The 19,607-nt window shown below is 43.3% G+C and overlaps 2 protein-coding genes across 2 annotated transcripts; both read right to left on the bottom strand.

Annotated features, from left to right (window-relative positions):
• Window positions 1-1,373: 1,373 nt before the first annotated feature.
• LOC311119591 (uncharacterized protein) lies at window positions 1,374-2,671 on the bottom strand (the record flags this gene model as incomplete). The annotated part of the gene is made up of 2 exons (XM_084194263.1): window positions 2,408-2,671; window positions 1,374-2,009 (listed from the first exon to the last, which is right to left on the bottom strand). Coding segments are annotated over exons 1-2 (850 nt in total), but the record flags the coding sequence as incomplete, so codon positions are not given.
• A 1,021-nt stretch (window positions 2,672-3,692) lies between these two features.
• LOC311119592 (interleukin-1 receptor-associated kinase 3-like) lies at window positions 3,693-18,372 on the bottom strand. Its single transcript, XM_084194264.1, has 13 exons — window positions 18,203-18,372; window positions 17,092-17,274; window positions 16,712-16,788; window positions 15,675-15,744; window positions 13,800-13,951; window positions 13,540-13,604; window positions 13,214-13,328; window positions 10,096-10,214; window positions 8,496-8,691; window positions 8,233-8,295; window positions 7,808-7,975; window positions 5,143-5,557; window positions 3,693-4,624 (listed from the first exon to the last, which is right to left on the bottom strand). Exons 1-13 carry the CDS (start codon window positions 18,303-18,305, stop codon window positions 4,488-4,490), a joined length of 1,863 nt encoding a protein of 620 aa, XP_084050390.1. The 5' UTR covers window positions 18,306-18,372; the 3' UTR covers window positions 3,693-4,487.
• Window positions 18,373-19,607: the final 1,235 nt, after the last annotated feature.

Genomic DNA, 19,607 nt, shown 5'->3' with positions numbered 1-19,607 from the left:
GAATTTACGAATCTTTGCAACTCTGCCTAGAAGGTCAGCATCCCTGAGTCGTCTCTTCACTGTAGACATTGAGACTGGTGTTTTGCGGGTACTATTTAATGAAGCTGCCAGTTGAGGACCTGTGAGGCGTCTGTGTCTCGAACTAGACACTAATGTATTTGTCTTCTTGCTCAGTTGTGCACCGGGGCCTCCCACTCCTCTTTCTATTCTGGTTAGTGCCAGTTTGCGCTGTTCTGTGAAGGGAGTAGTACACAGCGTTGTACGAGATCTTCAGTTTCTTGGCAATTTCTCGCATGGAATAGCCTTCATTTCTCAGAACAAGAATAGACTGACGAGTTTCAGAAGAAAGTTATTTGTTTCTGGCCATTTTGAGCCTGTAATCGAACCCACAATTGCTGATTCTCCAGATACTCAACTAGTCTCAAAAAGGCCAGTTTTATTGCTTCTTTAATCAGCACAAGTTTTGAGCTGTGCTAACATAATTGCAAAAGGGTTTTCTAATGATCAATTAGCCTTTTTAAATGATAAACTTGGATTAGCAAACACAACGTGCCATTGGAACACAGGACTGATGGTTGCTGAAATAGATTTTCAAATTATTATTATTTTTTTTTTTATCAGCCGTTTCCAGCTTCAATAGCCATTTACAACATGAACGATGTCTACACTGTATTTCTGATCAATTTGATGTTATTTTAATGGACAAAAAAATTGCTTTTCTTTCGAAAACAAGGACCCCAAACTTTTGAACGGTAGTGTACGTTGGGTAGTTATAGTTAGATAGCATTAGGTAAATATACTGGTAAGTTCGATGTATTAGTAGCCAACTAACGTTACAGTATGTAGCTAACATACCTGGTACATACTGCTGTAATGATATGCTATGCGGTTCATAAAGATAGCGTAGCTAACAAATTGTCAGCCAACATAACTTGTAACTTATTTGAAAAGTCATTACTTCATTACATTGCTCAACATTTTCATTAACATTTGTCATAATTAGTTAAAGCAACGAATTTGTATCCGCTCTCGTCTGACTTCTGCTGCACTTTTTCCGCCATTTTCTTCAAATCTGAAAACGTTGTGAAGCCAAGCACATTTTCTGAAGAATTGCATTATGGGCCCTAAAAGCACGGAAATAGTGTCCATTGATTGTATACTTCGTATTTTGGCGAATGTAGTACGACATCCGGGAACTTTTGGCATACTAACTATATCCATACTATGACCAATAAGCATACTATATACTCAATTTATGTCACAAATAGTACGGTTAATATGAGTATTTGAACACACCTATGGTCTTTGCTCACAGCACTCCATATTACCAAAACACTGTAGGTCAAGATGTATCTCTCCCCACGTCCACCTACCTGAAACAGAGACCAACGCTTTAATCTGCTGTGCCAATGCTCTGTGCTGCTCTCCTTCCTCAAACTCAGCCAGAACTTCCTGCAGGTTGTCAAACCCCACCTTCCTTCCCATCGGCAGCCAAGCAAAGAACGGGGTGACGAACTCTGCACCCACGCCGCAGGCCGCTAGGAACAGAGACAGGACGGAGCGACCCTGGTCCACCTGGAGGTCTGAGCGAAGGCGGTAGGCAGGGTAGCCCCGCAGAGACAGGACGGAGCGACCCTGGTCCACCTGGAGGTCTGAGCGAAGGCGGTAGGCAGGGTAGCCCCGCAGAGACAGGACGGAGCGACCCTGGTCCACCTGGAGGTCTGAGCGAAGGCGGTAGGCAGGGTAGCCCCGCAGAGACAGGACGGAGCGACCCTGGTCCACCTGGAGGTCTGAGCGAAGGCGGTAGGCAGGGTAGCCCCGCAGAGACATGACGGAGCGACCCTGGTCCACCTGGAGGTCTGAGCGAAGGCGGTAGGCAGGGTAGCCCCGCAGCACCAGCTTGCCCCTGGCTGCGCGGGCCGTGAAGGTTGCCTCCCACCATGGGTCCTTCAGACTGAACCGGCCCTCTACTCTGCATCTCTTACCAGACACAATGTCCAGGAACTCAACTGGAATGGGCATGTGGTAGAAAACGAAACAATTACACAAGATAGTTAGTTATTTAGCGGACTAGCTAGCTAGCTAGATCATCAGAATGCATTCATCGTGGTGGATTGTATGAGTTTTGTGTGTGTGTTTTAGTGTCACTATCAAGAGATAAAGCAGATTGAACAAACTGTAGAATTACAGTAGGCAACTAGCTCCTATTTCTACAGTAGAAGTTACAATCAATACATGCTCGATCGACAAAGTGACACTGTCACGGTCCCTTATCGCAGATGGTTGGCAACTTGTTAGCTAGATAAACATGCCTCATTTGTTGCAAGTGACAACCTCATTAGCTAGTTAGGCTAACTTTATCATGTGAACTTATCAAAGCTATGATGATCTGTCAACGACCAACCACCTTCGTTTCGGGCCGGTATGGAGGACTTAAACAGATGTCCTCCAGAGCTAACGCTGTCCATCTCTTTCATATCCAGAAACTCCGGCTGTGCTTCTTCCTCCTCCTCATCATCTTCCCCATCAGAATCGGCATTTTCGGCCTTTTTAACCTTCTTTTCAGGTAAAATGTAGCCGATTATGTTTCTGTCACCAAGAGGACACCCCAACAGTGACATTTTTGTTTTGTTTAGCTTATTTCGCGCGTCAATTTCATTTCACAGCTGACATAAAAACAAGGAAGTGCCAAAGCGGAAGTGCTTTAGTTTTTTTTCGAGCCAGCCCAAAAACTAGCATATAAGCGCCACCCACCGGCCTAATCGGCATGCATTTAGTTTTACTAGTGTTTAAGAGCAGTTGGAGGCTACTGAAGGAGTGTTGTATGGCATTGAAGCTCGTTTGGAGGTTTGTTAACACAGTGTCCAATGAAGGGCCAGATGTATACAAAATGGTGTCGTCTGCGTAGAGGTGGATCTGAGAGTCACCAGCAGCAAGAGCGACATCATTGATATACACAAGAATTGAACCCTGTGGCACCCCCATAGAGACTGCCATAGGTCCAGACAACAGGCCCTCCGATTTGACACATTTAACTCTATCTGAGAATTAGTTGGTGAACCAGGCGAGGCAGTCATTTGAGAAACCAAGGCAATTTAGTCTGCCAATAAGAATGCGGTGGTTGACAGAGACGAAAGCCTTGGCCAGGTCGATGAAGACGGCTGCACAGTACTGTCTATTATCGATCGCGGTTATAATATCGTTTAGGACCTTGAGCGTGGCTGAGGTGCACCCATGACCAGCTCGGAAACCGGATTGCATAGCGGAGAAGGTACGGTGGGATTCGAAATGGTCGGCGATCTGTTTGTTAACTTGGCTTTCAAAAACTTTTGAAAGGCAGGGCAGGATGGATATAGGTCTGTAGCAGTTTGGATCTAGAGTGTCACCCCCTTTGAAGAGGGGGATGACCGCGGCAGCTTTCCAAATCGCTAAGACAACAACTGGTAATGGCGATGAAAGTTTGGGCTGAGGCTAAACAGATAAACAGGACAGGGTACCGTGTAAAGGAACAGTCCAGCAGGCATCAGCTGTGCAGCTGAGTGATCATAAGGTCCCAGTGAACAGCCGAGAGCAGTTCGAATTGGTGCTACAACATCTTATTTGAAGTCATGAATGCAGTTTATAGTTGTGTACTACAGTGAAAGCGGACTATAGTTTGTTTACCTATAAATAATTTCAAACTAATTCATCCACATTGTCAATCATATTTTATTAATAAAAAGGCATGAAAAATGTAAAGTCAACTTACGAAACATAAATAAGGGGATAGTTCACCCAAATTACAAAATGACACGTTGGTTTTCTTACTCTGTCAGCAGCCTATGGACAAGGTATGACAGCAATTCATGCTTTGGTTTAGTTTCCCTGGCACAGTTTCTACACGCTAATGTTTTAAATTATCTTTATAAAAATGCTTTATAGAAATCATGTCCTAATTTTATAAATAAGAAATGGAATCTGTCAGCAGATAATAAATAGCTTTCTATAATAATAATATAGTTTTAGCATAATATACCGTCAATGAAGGACATAGATTGCTATCGTTCAACCACATGAACGTCACGTCTTGTCACATACCAGGGCTGGGTTTCCCAAAAGCATCGTAGCACTAAGATCATCTTAATTCCATTGAAACTAAATGGACGAAAGATGAGCCCAGATCCGTACAGTCATTTTAAAGAAAGGGAGGTTTGAAACCAATATTATTTGATGTGTACACCTACAGTATCCTGTGGCTAAGAGGCCATGCCAGGTCATTTAACCAGGGCCAGAAATGATTAAGTCAGATATATGGATAAGTTTAACTCTCTCTCTCTCTCTCATCAGATATATGGATAAGTTTAACTCTCTCTCTCTCTCTCTCTCTCTCTCTCTCTCTCTCTCTCTCTCTCTCTCTCTCTCTCTCTCTCTCTCTCTCGTGTTTTTACCCTCTAAATGGTTAAGATTAGGATTTGGGGAAGGGCAAGCAGATCCTAGATCAGCGTTTGTCACTCCTGGGTTGCCATGGAGATAGAGAGGAGTTCCTCTGTTCTGATGAGGCTTCTGTTGTACAGATCAATCTTATTCCTCAGTCTGTCCTTGGCAGGGTTGTCCACTATACCAAGGGAAGGGAAGCTGAGGTCACCTGTAACATAGACACCACCATTGGAATGAAACCATGGTTACAGTATGTGACTCTCGACTCAACATTGGCTGCTGTGTAAAGAAGAAACGATCTCTGAAATCTTTATTTTTATACAACCAGGTTCTATAGCTAAAACAGTGTTTTTCCTTGACCCTTTGACCAGACCTGGATAAACTCCAGGTCCTAGTTACAGTCTCTAGGTAGATATAGTCTATAGGTAGTTACAGTCTATAGATAGTTACAGTCTATAGGTAGTTACAGTCTATAGATAGTTACAGTCTATAGGTAGTTACAGTCTATAGGTAGTTACAGTCTATAGATAGTTACAGTCTATAGGTAGTTATAGTCTATAGGTAGTTATAGTCTATAGGTAGTTAGAGTCTATAGGTAGTTACAGTCTATAGATAGTTAGAGTCTATAGGTAGTTACAGTCTATAGATAGTTACAGTCTATAGGGCCTTGGGCTTAAACCTGGTTAGGTTTAAGGTATAACTTCTGGTCCCAAACATAATACTTGCCTTGAGGGAGGTCTGAGGGGCAGGGAGTAAATCCATTGGCTGTACAATCCTCACATCCCATTCCATCCACCTCAGCTGAACAGCTACACTGGACTGGCCAGCTACTGTATAGATCCACTGTCTCTCCATTGGTCTGGAGGCTCTGGCCTAGCCGCTCCCCACTGCCCAGATAGGTGACCTCTGACTGGCTACACTCACAGGGCCCTCCCTGGGCTGGAGCTGGCTGTGGGTTGGCACTGGGGTAACTGTGCAGCTCATCATCTTCCACAGGCACACTGGGGCTGGGGTTGGAGCTGGGGCCATCTCCCGTCTGGACAGAAGAGGCATGGGGAGCTGGGGCCCAGTCGGTCAGGGTGTGGGGCTGGTCTTCAGGTGGGGACGGCAGGGGAAGCAGCTGGCTCAATACCTGTAACACCTGGAAGAGACAGGTGGGGGGAAAACACCCATTTCGTTATTGTAAAAGATAACGTGCTATCAATGATTTACCTGTAAATAAAGGCTAATCTCTTCACTCATCAAAAATGGACAGAAATAAATATATTATGACTCATAAAGTCAATATTTACTAAGTCCACAAATGTTGAGAGGCTGTAAATGACTTTTGTTCTCATTTGTATAGTCAGCCCCTCACCTAGCTGCAGTATTCAGTCCAGACTGAGATAACTGTCGTTTTAACTATGCTTTCAGGGAAACACATAGTTACTTTGGAGGTGACTACAACTACTTGAAAACAGATCCCCCCCCCCCAAAAAATGACTACTTTTTAAAAACTATTTGAATACAGATTGGATTGGCTGCCTTCAACTAATGGCAGGGCTGTATCTGGAACTGCTTGTTTGAAGTAATATTTGATCTACAAAATACATTTCTATCTGAACATTCTGTAAATGTCCATTCTCCTGAATGTCCATTGCCCCAGGTGTACACGATCAAGTCAAACCAATTAACCAATGATATTTTGCACAGATAAGTTGTGACGCTCAACTACAGACGTAGGATCTTACTTTGATCACACTTTTGTTGCTGAGAATTTTCCTGCACAGCAGAAAATGCTAACTTGTAGTGTATTTGAGTTTTGAAAAAGGCTTCTAAAGTTTGTAATATCGACTTTAACATTTCAGATTTGATTTGCCCTAATGAAAAAAGTATCAAGCCCTACAAAAATGTCCATTAATTATAATCCACATAATAATTCACATTTCCTGTTGCTGCAGGATTATTTTCCTGCTGTAGCAAACTGGCTCAAATTAAGATCCTACATCTGTACTGTATGACTTTTAACATGCCACTGAAAAGTTTGAAAGATGCAATTAATTTGATGATACCTAAAAATACCGCAGAGTAATTCAAATCCATTTGCAAACATTGCTAACAGCAAGTTGGATGCTTAGCAAAAACAACGTTGAAATCTCTTTGTCCATCTGAGCGTAAGTGTTCTTGTTTTAAACACACACACACACTATACCATCTTTAAAGGGATAGTTTACTCACAAACTAACATGTTTTTCACACCTACCTTGGCTGTAGTTGATTCAAGAAGGCAGTTTTGGGATATTTATTTTCCCTTCGACACTTAATAGACATATTTTGTTCCTGTTAGCATTCTCACTAGCACTTAACGTGAAACTGTTCTTGTGCCTGAGTAATAAAACTCTAATTAGTTTTGGAGCAACATTTTATTAGCATGTGGTTACGTAATACTTTGGTAATTGCATTTGAATTGCATGGCAATGAGCTGAGAATCTTTGTAACTACTGTACACAAGAATAGTGACTGTTCCTTATTCCATGTAATAACTCCATTATTGTGCAATTATAAAGACATTTCCAAAGTCCTACGTAACAACAATGTTGCTATTGTAATAATCACAAAGTTACTACGTATGTAAAATAACTGGATGTCAAGTGTTGCTGCATTACCTTATGTCACTCAACAGAAATATTTGTTAGTCATTTTGTTAGTCTACTTTAATGTTGAGGTGATTTCACGTCCCTCATGTATTTAATTCTAGGTTATAGACTATATTAAAATTCATATCTGAGAGCTCTCCAAACTATGTGCTTCTGATCATTTATTTACACCAATTCAAAAACTGTTATAGTTTTTGGTTCTTCATCAAATAGTTGGCAGCCATCAAATAAGTATATATATTTTTTTCAAATAACTTGCATATATTCAAATACCTTCAAATATGATTAGGTTATTTGCGAGGTATTGTTTTTCTGAGACCTGGATTTGAATATCAAAGAAAATATTTGCCTTGTAGCTCAAACTCTACATAAACTATATTCAACTAGCTCAAACTCTACATAAACTATATTCAACTAGCTCAAACTCTACATAAACTATATTCAACTAGCTCAAACTCTACATAAACTATATTCAACGAGCTCAAACTCTACATAAACTATATTCAACTACCTCAAACTCTACATAAACTATATTCAACGAGCTCAAACTCTACATAAACTATATTCAACTAGCTCAAACTCTACATAAACTACATTAATAATAATAATAATAATAATATGCCATTTAGCAGACGCTTTTATCCAAAGCGACTTACAGTCATGCGTGCATACATTTTTTTTGTGTATGGGGTGACTGTTCCTTATATTCAACTAGCTCAAACTAGATTGCATTGAATTGTGTTGAGTTGACTCACATTCCCCATGCTGGGTCTGTGGCGTGGTCGTGTAGAGGTGCAGTCCAGGGCCAGGCGGAACAAGGGAAAGGACACAGAGTGGGGGCAGAGACCAGCCCTTGGGTCCAGATACTGAAGACAGGAGTCCACACTGCCACTGTCCTCCACCTCTCCATGTAGGATGTCTCTCTGGAGGGAGGGAGGGGAGGGAGGGAGGGAGGGAGGGAGGGAGGGAGGGAGGGAGGGGAGGGGGGGGAGGGAGGGAGGGAGGGAGGGAGGGAGGGAGGGAGGGAGGGAGGGATGGAGGGAGGGAGGGAGGGAGGGAGGGATGGAGGGAGGGAGGGAGGGAGGATGAACCAGAGGGCATGTATCCAGTAATCCAGCATTATGTCATGTGTTTGCTAGCATTTCAATACAACATGTGCAAAATGTCATTGTAGTCTTACCAGCAGGGTGTGTTTAGGATTGTCCTCTCTGACGTTCCGTCCCGTTAATGTTTCCATTATAACCTAAGAACAAACGGCTTCTTATTAACAGGTTCTGGTCATAGACATCCAAGCAATTCACAAACAGCTATGTTCTGGCATTCAGATCAGTTTATCAGGTCCAGTATTTGTCCCAAGTACCTGACAAAGACCATGTCGTTTGAAAGATGATTGTTTGTCAAAAGATGTTTCAGAGCATTTTTGCCAAGTACTCCCTAACTCACCATTCCCAAGCTGAACACATCCAGACTGACGGACAGCTTTCCGTCTCGGATGTATTCCTCTGGCAGGTATCCCAGGGTTCCACAGGTCGTATCCAAGGTAATGGTGCAGCTCTGACTGACAGAGTGGGGTCTGAGACGGGCCGTCCCAAAATCAGACAGCTTGGGCTGCAGCCGCTCGTCCAGAAGTATGTTAGAACTACACAGAAAGAAGACACTTTGAAACAGGTGGGTCTTTGGAACTCAGGGGTGACTGGGATCTTTGAAACTCAGGGGTGACTGGGGTCTTTGGAACTCAGGGGTGACTGGGGTCTTTGGAACTCAGGGGTGACTGGGGTCTTTGGAACTCAGGGGTGACTGGGATCTTTGGAACTCAGGGGTGACTGGGATCTTTGGAACTCAGGGGTGACTGGGATCTTTGGAACTAAGGGGTGACTGGGATCTTTGGAACTCAGGGGTGACTGGGATCTTTGGAACTCAGGGGTGACTGGGATCTTTGGAAGTCAGGTGTGACTGGGGTCTTTGGAACTCAGGGGTGACTGGGATCTTTGAAACTCAGGGGTGACTGGGGTCTTTGGAACTCAGGGGTGACTGGGGTCTTTGGAACTCAGGGGTGACTGGGGTCTTTGGAACTCAGGGGTGACTGGGATCTTTGGAACTCAGGGGTGACTGGGATCTTTGGAACTCAGGGGTGACTGGGATCTTTGGAACTAAGGGGTGACTGGGATCTTTGGAACTCAGGGGTGACTGGGATCTTTGGAACTCAGGGGTGACTGGGATCTTTGGAAGTCAGGTGTGACTGGGGTCTTTGGAACTCAGGGGTGACTGGGATCTTTGGAACTCAGGTGTAACTGGAATCTTTGGAACTCAGGTGTAACTGGAATCTTTGGAACTCAGGGGTGACTGGGATCTTTGAAACTCAGGGGTGACTGGGATCTTTGGAACTCAGGGGTGACTGGGATCTTTGGAACTCAGGGGTGACTGGGATCTTTGGAACTCAGGTGTAACTGGAATCTTTGGAACTTAGGTGTAACTGGAATCTTTGGAACTCAGGGGTGACTGGGATCTTTGGAACTCAGCTGTGACTGGGATCTTTGAAACTCGGGGGTGACTGGGATCTTTGGAAGTCAGGTGTGACTGGGGTCTTTGGAACTCAGGGGTGACTGGGATCTTTGGAACTCAGGTGTAACTGGAATCTTTGGAACTCAGGTGTAACTGGAATCTTTGGAACTCAGGGGTGACTGGGATCTTTGAAACTCAGGGGTGACTGGGGCTTTGGAACTCAGGGGTGACTGGGATCTTTGGAACTCAGGGGTGACTGGGATCTTTGGAACTCAGGTGTGACTGGGATCTTTGGAACTCAGGGGTGACTGGGATCTTTGGAACTCAGGTGTGACTGGGATCTTTGGGACTCTGGTGTGACTGGGATCTTTGGAAATGTGCTATGCTAGGCTATGCTATGCTAGGTTATACTGTGATATGCTGTGTTATGCTATGCTAAACGAAATGCTTAAAAAAGGCTGTCTCTTTCCTGGTCCCATCATTCACCAAGACCCTAAAAGGGGGTGAGGTGAGTGATTAGCCTAGGGGTTTGAGCTGGTACCTTGTGATGTTACCACAGACCACAGTACAGGGCTGGGCCGTATGTAGGTGATGTACTGCCTTAGCCGTCCCCTTGATGATGTCCAGACGCTCCTGCCATGAGAGAGTGGGCACTAGGTTCTACAGAGAGATGCAGGAGGGAGACATGTTAGCATTTAAACGCCAATACACCTACTACCACACAGTCTGTCCACCACAGAGACAGATAAACTGATCTTTTTGGCATTGAAATAGAATAGTATAGTAGTTTAGTAGAATAAAATGGAAGTTTATGGTCCATCAGAGGATGGAAATCTGCCTTTACAGTAACACAACATACAACTAGAATAGGTAACACCACCTACAACTAGAATAGGTAACACAACCTACAACTAGAATAGGTAACACAACCTACAACTAGAATAGGTAACACAACATACAACTAGAATAGGTAACACAAAATACAACTAGAATAGGTAACACAAAATACAACTAGAATAGGTAACACAACATACAACTAGAATAGGTAACACAACCTACAACTAGAATAGGTAACACAACATACAACTAGAATAGGTAACAAAACATACAACTAGAATAGGTAACACGACCTACAACTAGAATAGGTAACACAACCTACAACTAGAATAGGTAACACAACCTACAACTAGAATAGGTAACACAACATACAACTAGAATAGGTAACACAACCTACAACTAGAATAGGTAACACAACATACAACTAGAATAGGTAACACAACATACAACTAGAATAGGTAACAAAACATACAACTAGAATAGGTAACAAAACATACAACTAGAATAGGTAACACAACATACAACTAGAATAGGTAACACAACATACAACTAGAATAGGTAACACAACCTACAACTAGAATAGGTAACACAACATACAACTAGAATAGGTAACAAAACATACAACTAGAATAGGTAACAAAACATACAACTAGAATAGGTAACACAACCTACAACTAGAATAGGTAACACAACCTACAACTAGAATAGGTAACACAACATACAACTAGAATAGGTAACACAACATACAACTAGAATAGGTAACACAACCTACAACTAGAATAGGTAACACAACCTACAACTAGAATAGGTAACACCACCTACAACTAGAATAGGTAACACAACCTACAACTAGAATAGGTAACACAACATACAACTAGAATAGGTAACACAACATACAACTAGAATTAGGTAACACAACATACAACTAGAATAGGTAACACAACATACAACTAGAATAGGTAACAAAACATACAACTAGAATAGGTAACACAACATACAACTAGAATAGGTAACAAAACATACAACTAGAATAGGTAACAAAACATACAACTAGAATAGGTAACACAACCTACAACTAGAATAGGTACATTTTCTGTAGAAAATGTGTGTGCTTGTGCGTAGTGGTGTCTGAACTGAAGTAGTATATCTCACCTGGTCATGCAGTCTGTGGAACAGTGATCCGTTGGGAAGGTAGGGGGTACAGAATAGAATATCTCACCTGGTCATGCAGTCTGTGGAACAGTGATCCGTTGGGAAGGTAAGGGGTACAGAATAGAATATCTCACCTGGTCATGCAGTCTGTGGAACAGTGATCCGTTGGGAAGGTAAGGGGTACAGAATAGAATATCTCACCTGGTCATGCAGTCTGTGGAACAGTGATCCGTTGGGAAGGTAAGGGGTACAGAATAGAATATCTCACCTGGTCATGCAGTCTGTGGAACAGTGATCCGTTGGGAAGGTAGGGGGTACAGAATAGAATATCTCACCTGGTCATGCAGTCTGTGGAACAGTGATCCGTTGGGAAGGTAAGGGTACAGAATAGAATATCTGACCTGGTCATGCAGTCTGTGGAACAGTGATCCGTTGGGAAGGTAAGGGGTACAGAATAGAATATCTCACCTGGTCATGCAGTCTGTGGAACAGTGATCCGTTGGGAAGGTAAGGGGTACAGAATAGAATATCTCACCTGGTCATGCAGTCTGTGGAACAGTGATCCGTTGGGAAGGTAGGGGGTACAGAATAGAATATCTCACCTGGTCATGCAGTCTGTGGAACAGTGATCCGTTGGGAAGGTAAGGGGTACAGAATAGAATATCTCACCTGGTCATGCAGTCTGTGGAACAGTGATCCGTTGGGAAGGTAAGGGGTACATAATAGAATATCTCACCTGGTCATGCAGTCTGTGGAACAGTGATCCGTTGGGAAGGTAAGGGGTACAGAATAGAATATCTCACCTGGTCATGCAGTCTGTGGAACAGTGATCCGTTGGGAAGGTAAGGGGTACAGAATAGAATATCTCACCTGGTCATGCAGTCTGTGGAACAGTGATCCGTTGGGAAGGTAGGGGGTACAGAATAGAATATCTCACCTGGTCATGCAGTCTGTGGAACAGTGATCCGTTGGGAAGGTAAGGGGTACAGAATAGAATATCTCACCTGGTCATGCAGTCTGTGGAATAGTGATCCGTTGGGAAGGTAAGGGGTACAGAATAGAATATCTCACCTGGTCATGCAGTCTGTGGAACAGTGATCCGTTGGGAAGGTAAGGGTACAGAATAGAATATCTCACCTGGTCATGCAGTCTGTGGAACAGTGATCCGTTGGGAAGGTAAGGGTACAGAATAGAATATCTCACCTGGTCATGCAGTCTGTGGAACAGTGATCCGTTGGGAAGGTAAGGGGTACAGAATAGAATATCTCACCTGGTCATGCAGTCTGTGGAACAGTGATCCGTTGGGAAGGTAAGGGTACAGAATAGAATATCTCACCTGGTCATGCAGTCTGTGGAACAGTGATCCGTTGGGAAGGTAAGGGGTACAGAATAGAATATCTCACCTGGTCATGCAGTCTGTGGAACAGTGATCCGTTGGGAAGGTAAGGGGTACAGAATAGAATATCTCACCTGGTCATGCAGTCTGTGGAACAGTGATCCGTTGGGAAGGTAAGGAGTACAGAATAGAATATCTCACCTGGTCATGCAGTCTGTGGAACAGTGATCCGTTGGGAAGGTAAGGGGTACAGAATAGAATATCTCACCTGGTCATGCAGTCTGTGGAACAGTGATCCGTTGGGAAGGTAAGGGTACAGAATAGAATATCTCACCTGGTCATGCAGTCTGTGGAACAGTGATCCGTTGGGAAGGTAAGGGTATACCAGCCAGTAACGATCCCCATCAGAGTAACAACCCAACAGCTCCAATATGTTAGGATGCTGATAGCTGAAACATAAACAGGCAGATTTGATGATTAGTAACAGACAGATATTTGCCTTTATTTAACCAGGTTAGTCATTGAGGGCAGATTTTATTGTTTACCATTACGAGAAGATGTGTGCATGGAAGAAGAGTGATATGTCCTAATGGATTTCAGTGGTAAATATATACGCAGAAACCATCTAAAATGGAGGCTGAGTGGAGTAGTTAAACGTACAGATGATGAACTTCCATCTCTCTCCTGAATAGATCCCACAACTTCCTCCACGAGGCTTTCTGCACCTGTACAGACCAACGAAGACCAACAAACATTTGAACTGTGTTGTGTGTCCTCAGTCCTTCTGAAGCACATAACCAAATAAATGTCTCTCTAGTTCGATAATGACCTCTAGTATATTTCATCTCCATCAAGCCAGGGACATTTTCAACAGATTTCATTTATAAATAGAGTATAAAATGGAGGAGGGAAGTTAGTACCTGCTTAAAGAGCTTGACAGCCAAGGTTTCATTTCCCTTTACCGCTCTGTAGACAGCAGAGAAGCTGCCCTCGGAGATCTTCATGTCCTGGTGAAAATGTCTAGTTCCCTCTATGACGTCCGAGTAGGTGATCACAAGCCTGTGGTTTCTACCTAGGAACAAGGTCAAACCACTAAGCCTGTGGTTTCTACCTAGCAACAAGGTCAAAACACTAAGCCTGTGGTTTCTACCTAGCAACAAGGTAAAAACACTAAGCCTGTGGTTTCTACCTAGCAACAAGGTCAAAACACTTAGAACATAAGCAGAGTACCCAGGAAAAACCTCAGCATTCTCACTAGTACATTTACACATGTTCAATGAGCCGTATGGGCGCGTCCCAAACGACACCATACACCCTACATAGTGCACTACTTTTGACCATGGGCACTATTTAGGGAATAGGGTACCATTTGGGACGCATCCTATGAAATCTGTCGTCAATGAAACCACTTAATAAAAAGTGAAGTGAAATAGGGAATTAGATACCTCCCAGAAGCTTGCTCTCACTGAAACCATACAGTAGGATGTTCCAGATAATGCCCTCAGTATTATTTATGAGTCTAGTAGGATGTTCCAGATAATACCCTCAGTATTATTTATGAGTCTAGTAGGATGTTTCAGATAATGCCCTCAGTACTATTTATGAGTCTAGTAGGATGTTCCAGATAATGCCCTCAGTATTATTTATGAGTCTAGTAGGATGTTTCAGATAATGCCCTCAGTATTATTTATGAGTCTAGTAGGATGTTTCAGATAATGCCCTCAGTATTATTTATGAGTCTAGTAGGATGTTCCAGATAATACCCTCAGTATTATTTATGAGTCTGTCGTATCAAGGGACCATCTCAACACATGCTGAGGTGGGATGTATTGACGACCCCTTAGGGACCATCTCAACACATGCTGAGGTGGGATGTTTTGACGACCCCAAGGGACCATCTCAACACATGCTGAGGTGGGATGTTTTGACGACCCCAAGGGACCATCTCAACACATGATGAGGTGGGATGTTTTGACGACCCCAAGGGACCATCTCAACACATGCTGAGGTGGGATGTTTTGATGACCCCTTAGGGACCATCTCAACACATGCTGAGGTGGGATGTTTTGACGACCCCAAGGGACCATCTCAACACATGCTGAGGTGGGATGTTTTGACGACCCCAAGGGACCATCTCAACACATGCTGAGGTGGGATGTTTTGACGACCCCAAGGGACCATCTCAACACATGCTGAGGTGGGATGTTTTGACGACCCCAAGGGACCATCTCAACACATGCTGAGGTGGGATGTTTTGATGACCCCAAGGGACCATCTCAACACATGCTGAGGTGGGATGTTTTGACGACCCCAAGGGACCATCTCAACACATGCTGAGGTGGGATGTTTTGATGACCCCAAGGGACCATCTCAACACATGCTGAGGTGGGATGTTTTGACGACCCCAAGGGACCATCTCAACACATGCTGAGGTGGGATGTTTTGATGACCCAATATAAGAACAAGTGATAGTAGTACTGACACAGCATGATGAACACAACTCATACTGAAACAGAGAAATGGCTCAGCAATCTAATGTCTCATTATGAATATTAAAAGGTGGACAGAAAATCACTGGACAAAAAAAATACAAATACAAATACAAATAATAACAATAATAATAATAATGATAATAATTTGTCACATATACCAGATAGGTGCAGTGTAATGTGTTGTTTTACAGGGTCAGTCATAGTAGTACAGCACCCCTAGAGCAAATTAGGGTTAAGTGCCTTGCTCAAGGGCACACCGTCAGTTTTTCACCTTGTCGGCTCAGCAACCTTTCAGTTAAGTACCTTCACTCGACACATGATTATCAGACTGGTTCCAACCAGGTTGGGTTGACTCACTGTCAGGTGGGGGTGACTGAGAAAACAGGACATGATGACAAAAATACAGTTATTACAGTGTAATACAGGATCAATTACAGGATCACACATGCACTAGCCTATATAGACAATATGGTGTCACTGGAGACACATGCACTAGCCTATATAGACAATATGGTGTCACTGGAGACACATGCACTAGCCTATATAGACAATATGGTGCCACTGGAGACACATGCACTAGCCTATATAGACAATATGGTGTCACTGGAGACACATGCACTAGCCTATATAGACAATATGGTGTCACTGGAGACACATGCACTAGCCTATATAGACAATATGGTGCCACTGGAGACACATGCACTAGCCTATATAGACAATATGGTGTCACTGGAGACACATGCACTAGCCTATATAGACAATATGGTGCCACTGGAGACACATGCACTAGCCTATATAGACAATATGGTGTCACTGGAGACACATGCACTAGCCTATATAGACAATATGGTGCCACTGGAGACAACCTCTCATACATTCATTAAGGCGAAAGTTACTAGTGTCTATAAAAGGGAGATTATTAATTGCAAGTTCAACACAAACTACATTGATCATAACATGATAGGTTGATCATGACATGACTAGTAGCCTAGCACGGGTGACTCAGGAGGAGAGGGGTTTGATTTAAGCAATAAGGCCCGAGGGGGTGTGGTATATGGCCATTATACCACGGCTAAGGGCTGTTCTTAAACACGACGCAACGCAGAGTGCCTGGATACAGCCCTTAGCCGTGGTAAATTGGCCATATACCACAAACCCCAGAGGTGCCTTATTGCTATTATAAACTGGTTACTAATGTAATTAGAACAGTAGAAATAAATGTTTCGTCATACCCATGGTATACGGTCTGATATACCATGGCTTGCAGCCAATCAGCATTCAGGGCTCGAACCACCCAGTTTATAATAATAGATATATCATGACCAGTTACAGTAGCTTACCACGGCTGACTCAGGAGGGGAGGGGTTATCCCTGCTGCTCTCTGATGGTCCACTGTTGGGGAAGGAATACTTTGTTTCTGAAAGGACAACATTTCCCTGTTTTATTCATCTTTAATAACACGGGCCTACATGTTCAACCGTTAGTGGAGCAGGCACTGAATTTGTTCAGTCTCACATTTGCTCAATGTGTTGTTGACACAGCTGAGCGCTTGCACACCGACAGAGGAAGTTTATGCAACAATGACATTACAGAACTGAAACCAACGGTTTAGGCCAGTGAAAAACAGGCTACAGTTAAACAGGCTACAGCCATTTGAAACTGACACAAACCGCACCATCATATAGGTCTAATAACACACAACTATTGAATAGTCCCTTACCTTGAGGCATAAAGAGCTGTAGCGCTCTGTAGTGGCCCATATCCTCCAATACCTTCAGAAGGTCCCCAACAGTTTTGTTCTGTTGCGCCCACGACCAGATGAGTTCGCGCGTGGGGCTCTTGCCCATTGCCTCCAGCCTCTCGGTGCGTCGCACCTCTGTCCAACTTGGCACAATACGCGCAGCTGAAGGGGGGATAGGTAAAGTAGAGAAATGGAAGCAAGTTCTTATTGGGCGTGGGCGGATTGGCCGCCTGGCAATTCTGGCAAATAATGCCAGAAGGACCATCTTTAATTGGGGTGGGCTGGTCGGAATTGACCCAAAAATATATGTAAACAATGTATTTTTAAAATGGCACGGCCGGCAGCCCATGGGCCTGTTTTTTTTATGACTTTTGCGCAATTCCTCTGTTGTCATAATAATCTATATTGAGCATTTCGCTGACCTGCTGCCTATTGAAATCACTGGCCACTTTAAGAAATGGAACACTAGTCACTTTAATAATGTTTACATATCTTGCACTACTCAGCTCATATGTATATACTGTATTCTATTCTATAATATTCTACTGTATCTTAGTCCATGCCGCTCTGTCATTGCTTGTCCATATATGTATATATTCTTAAATCCCATTCCTTACTAGTTTTGTGTGTATTGGGTATATGTTGTGAAATTGTTAGATATTACTGCACTGTCGGAGCTAGAAGCACAAGCATTTCGCTACACCCGCAATAACATCTGCTAAACAGGTGTATGTGACAAATATAATTTGATTTGATTTGATTTAAGTGGCAAATGCCCCCGAAAAGGGGTTGGGGAGCGGTGACGTGACGTCAAGTGAGCTGGTGTAGCTAAAATGCCAGCGCTGAATTTTTCTCCCAGTTATAGTGTTATTGTGACATGATACCATATGTGCTACAGTGCTATACACTAACAGCGTTACATAATGTGGACAAAACGAAAGTGAATGTGAATTTATCACAGAAGAGATCGTTCCAGGTAATCTACACAACCTATACCTCAGTGAACACAACACTTCCGCTTTGGTAAACCAATAGAGATAAAGTTTAAAGCGCGCACAGAAAGTAACACTTTTTAGTTCACATTACTCACCAAGCCCGCGCCATCCGAGGCTGTCATCACCGCTGTCGATTACCTTGCAAAACGTCTCAATCAAAACCGGGGGGACATCATACAGGTACATAGACGGGTCCATTTTATCTGTGACTGAGCTAGAACGTTGTTATGGTAAAGTATCTAACCTGTGTGACGTCAGCCACAATAAGGATTAGCCACAATAGTGGAACGTTTGTGGTTTGCCTTCAAAATAAAGGTCCCTCATTGAACGTGACGCAAATGGTTACACATAGTGGAATCATGCCATATTTGGACTAGATCATGCGAAACAAGATTTTAATGTTGTTATATAAATACAACAAAAGAAATAGCACTGTGGATGTATTAGACTTCAGAATGGCATTGGGGGCATACTTATATTTTTCACTGTCCAGCCTTAGATATGGATTGTGAATCATTGAAACGGGGTATCAGTCTACTCCGGGACACCCACAGAACACAACTGTGAAGCGATTTACACAGTGGTCTAGTGGTGGTGCCTAACCCCCCCCCCCCCCCCCCCCCAAATTGTAAAGTGGTTATCCCACTGGCTATAGGGTGAACGCACCAATTTGTGAGTCGCTCTGGCTAAGAGCGTCTGCTAAATGACGTTAATGTGCCCTTGAGCAAGGCACTTAACCCTAATTGCTCCTGTAAGTCGCTCTGGTTAAGAGCGTCTGCTAAATGACTAAAATGTAATGTAAAATGAGAAGTGGGTATACTCACACACACAAAAATCAGAACGGCCCGCCAGGCGAAGGAAAGACGCCCATATTGGTCTTTCACAGTCAGGCCAACCCAAGCTGTGCTGTGCAGTAGGCTAATATTGTAGACCTATTATTGAAACAGATAAACTGAGTCAACATTTTTTTCAAGGTTTTTGTCCTCAAAGTCACACTTTTTGAAAACAAAAAACAACACAATTGTATGTTCTAAATGCATAAGTTACATACAGTGTATACCGATGAAAGAGACTAGCCTGCTGGCCTTACTGTGTGGATAGGAATATTGATCCCAGCTGTTTAGGAGGTATATCACACCTGGTATAAATGTCTAGTTGTGTTTTTCCTGGCTTGCTGTGGTGATAATCCTTCTCAGCAAAACATTTTTCTGGCTGACAGTGGCATTACCAAACCAACAAACAATACAAAAAGTTAAAATAGATCAGGTCTGTACATTTACTCCACTGAAGCTTATCGTCCAAGAGGACACCCAGATATTTGTATTCCTCAACAATCTCTATGTTCTGACTAATAGATGTTGCAGAGAGTGGGTGTTGTTCGTTCCTGGTACTCCTGAGTGGCCCAGTGGTCTAAGGCACTGCATCGCAGTGCTTACTGTGCCACTAGAGATCCTGGTTCGAATCCAGGCTCTGTCGCAGCCGGCCGCGACCGGGAGACTC

Source organism: Coregonus lavaretus (assembly GCF_964263955.1).
Source record: "Coregonus lavaretus genome assembly, contig: HAP1_SCAFFOLD_7212, whole genome shotgun sequence".
Taxonomy (NCBI): Eukaryota; Metazoa; Chordata; class Actinopteri; order Salmoniformes; family Salmonidae; genus Coregonus; species Coregonus lavaretus.
Note: the sequence above shows the minus strand (reverse complement) of the source record. Positions and strands in the feature narration are given on the sequence as shown.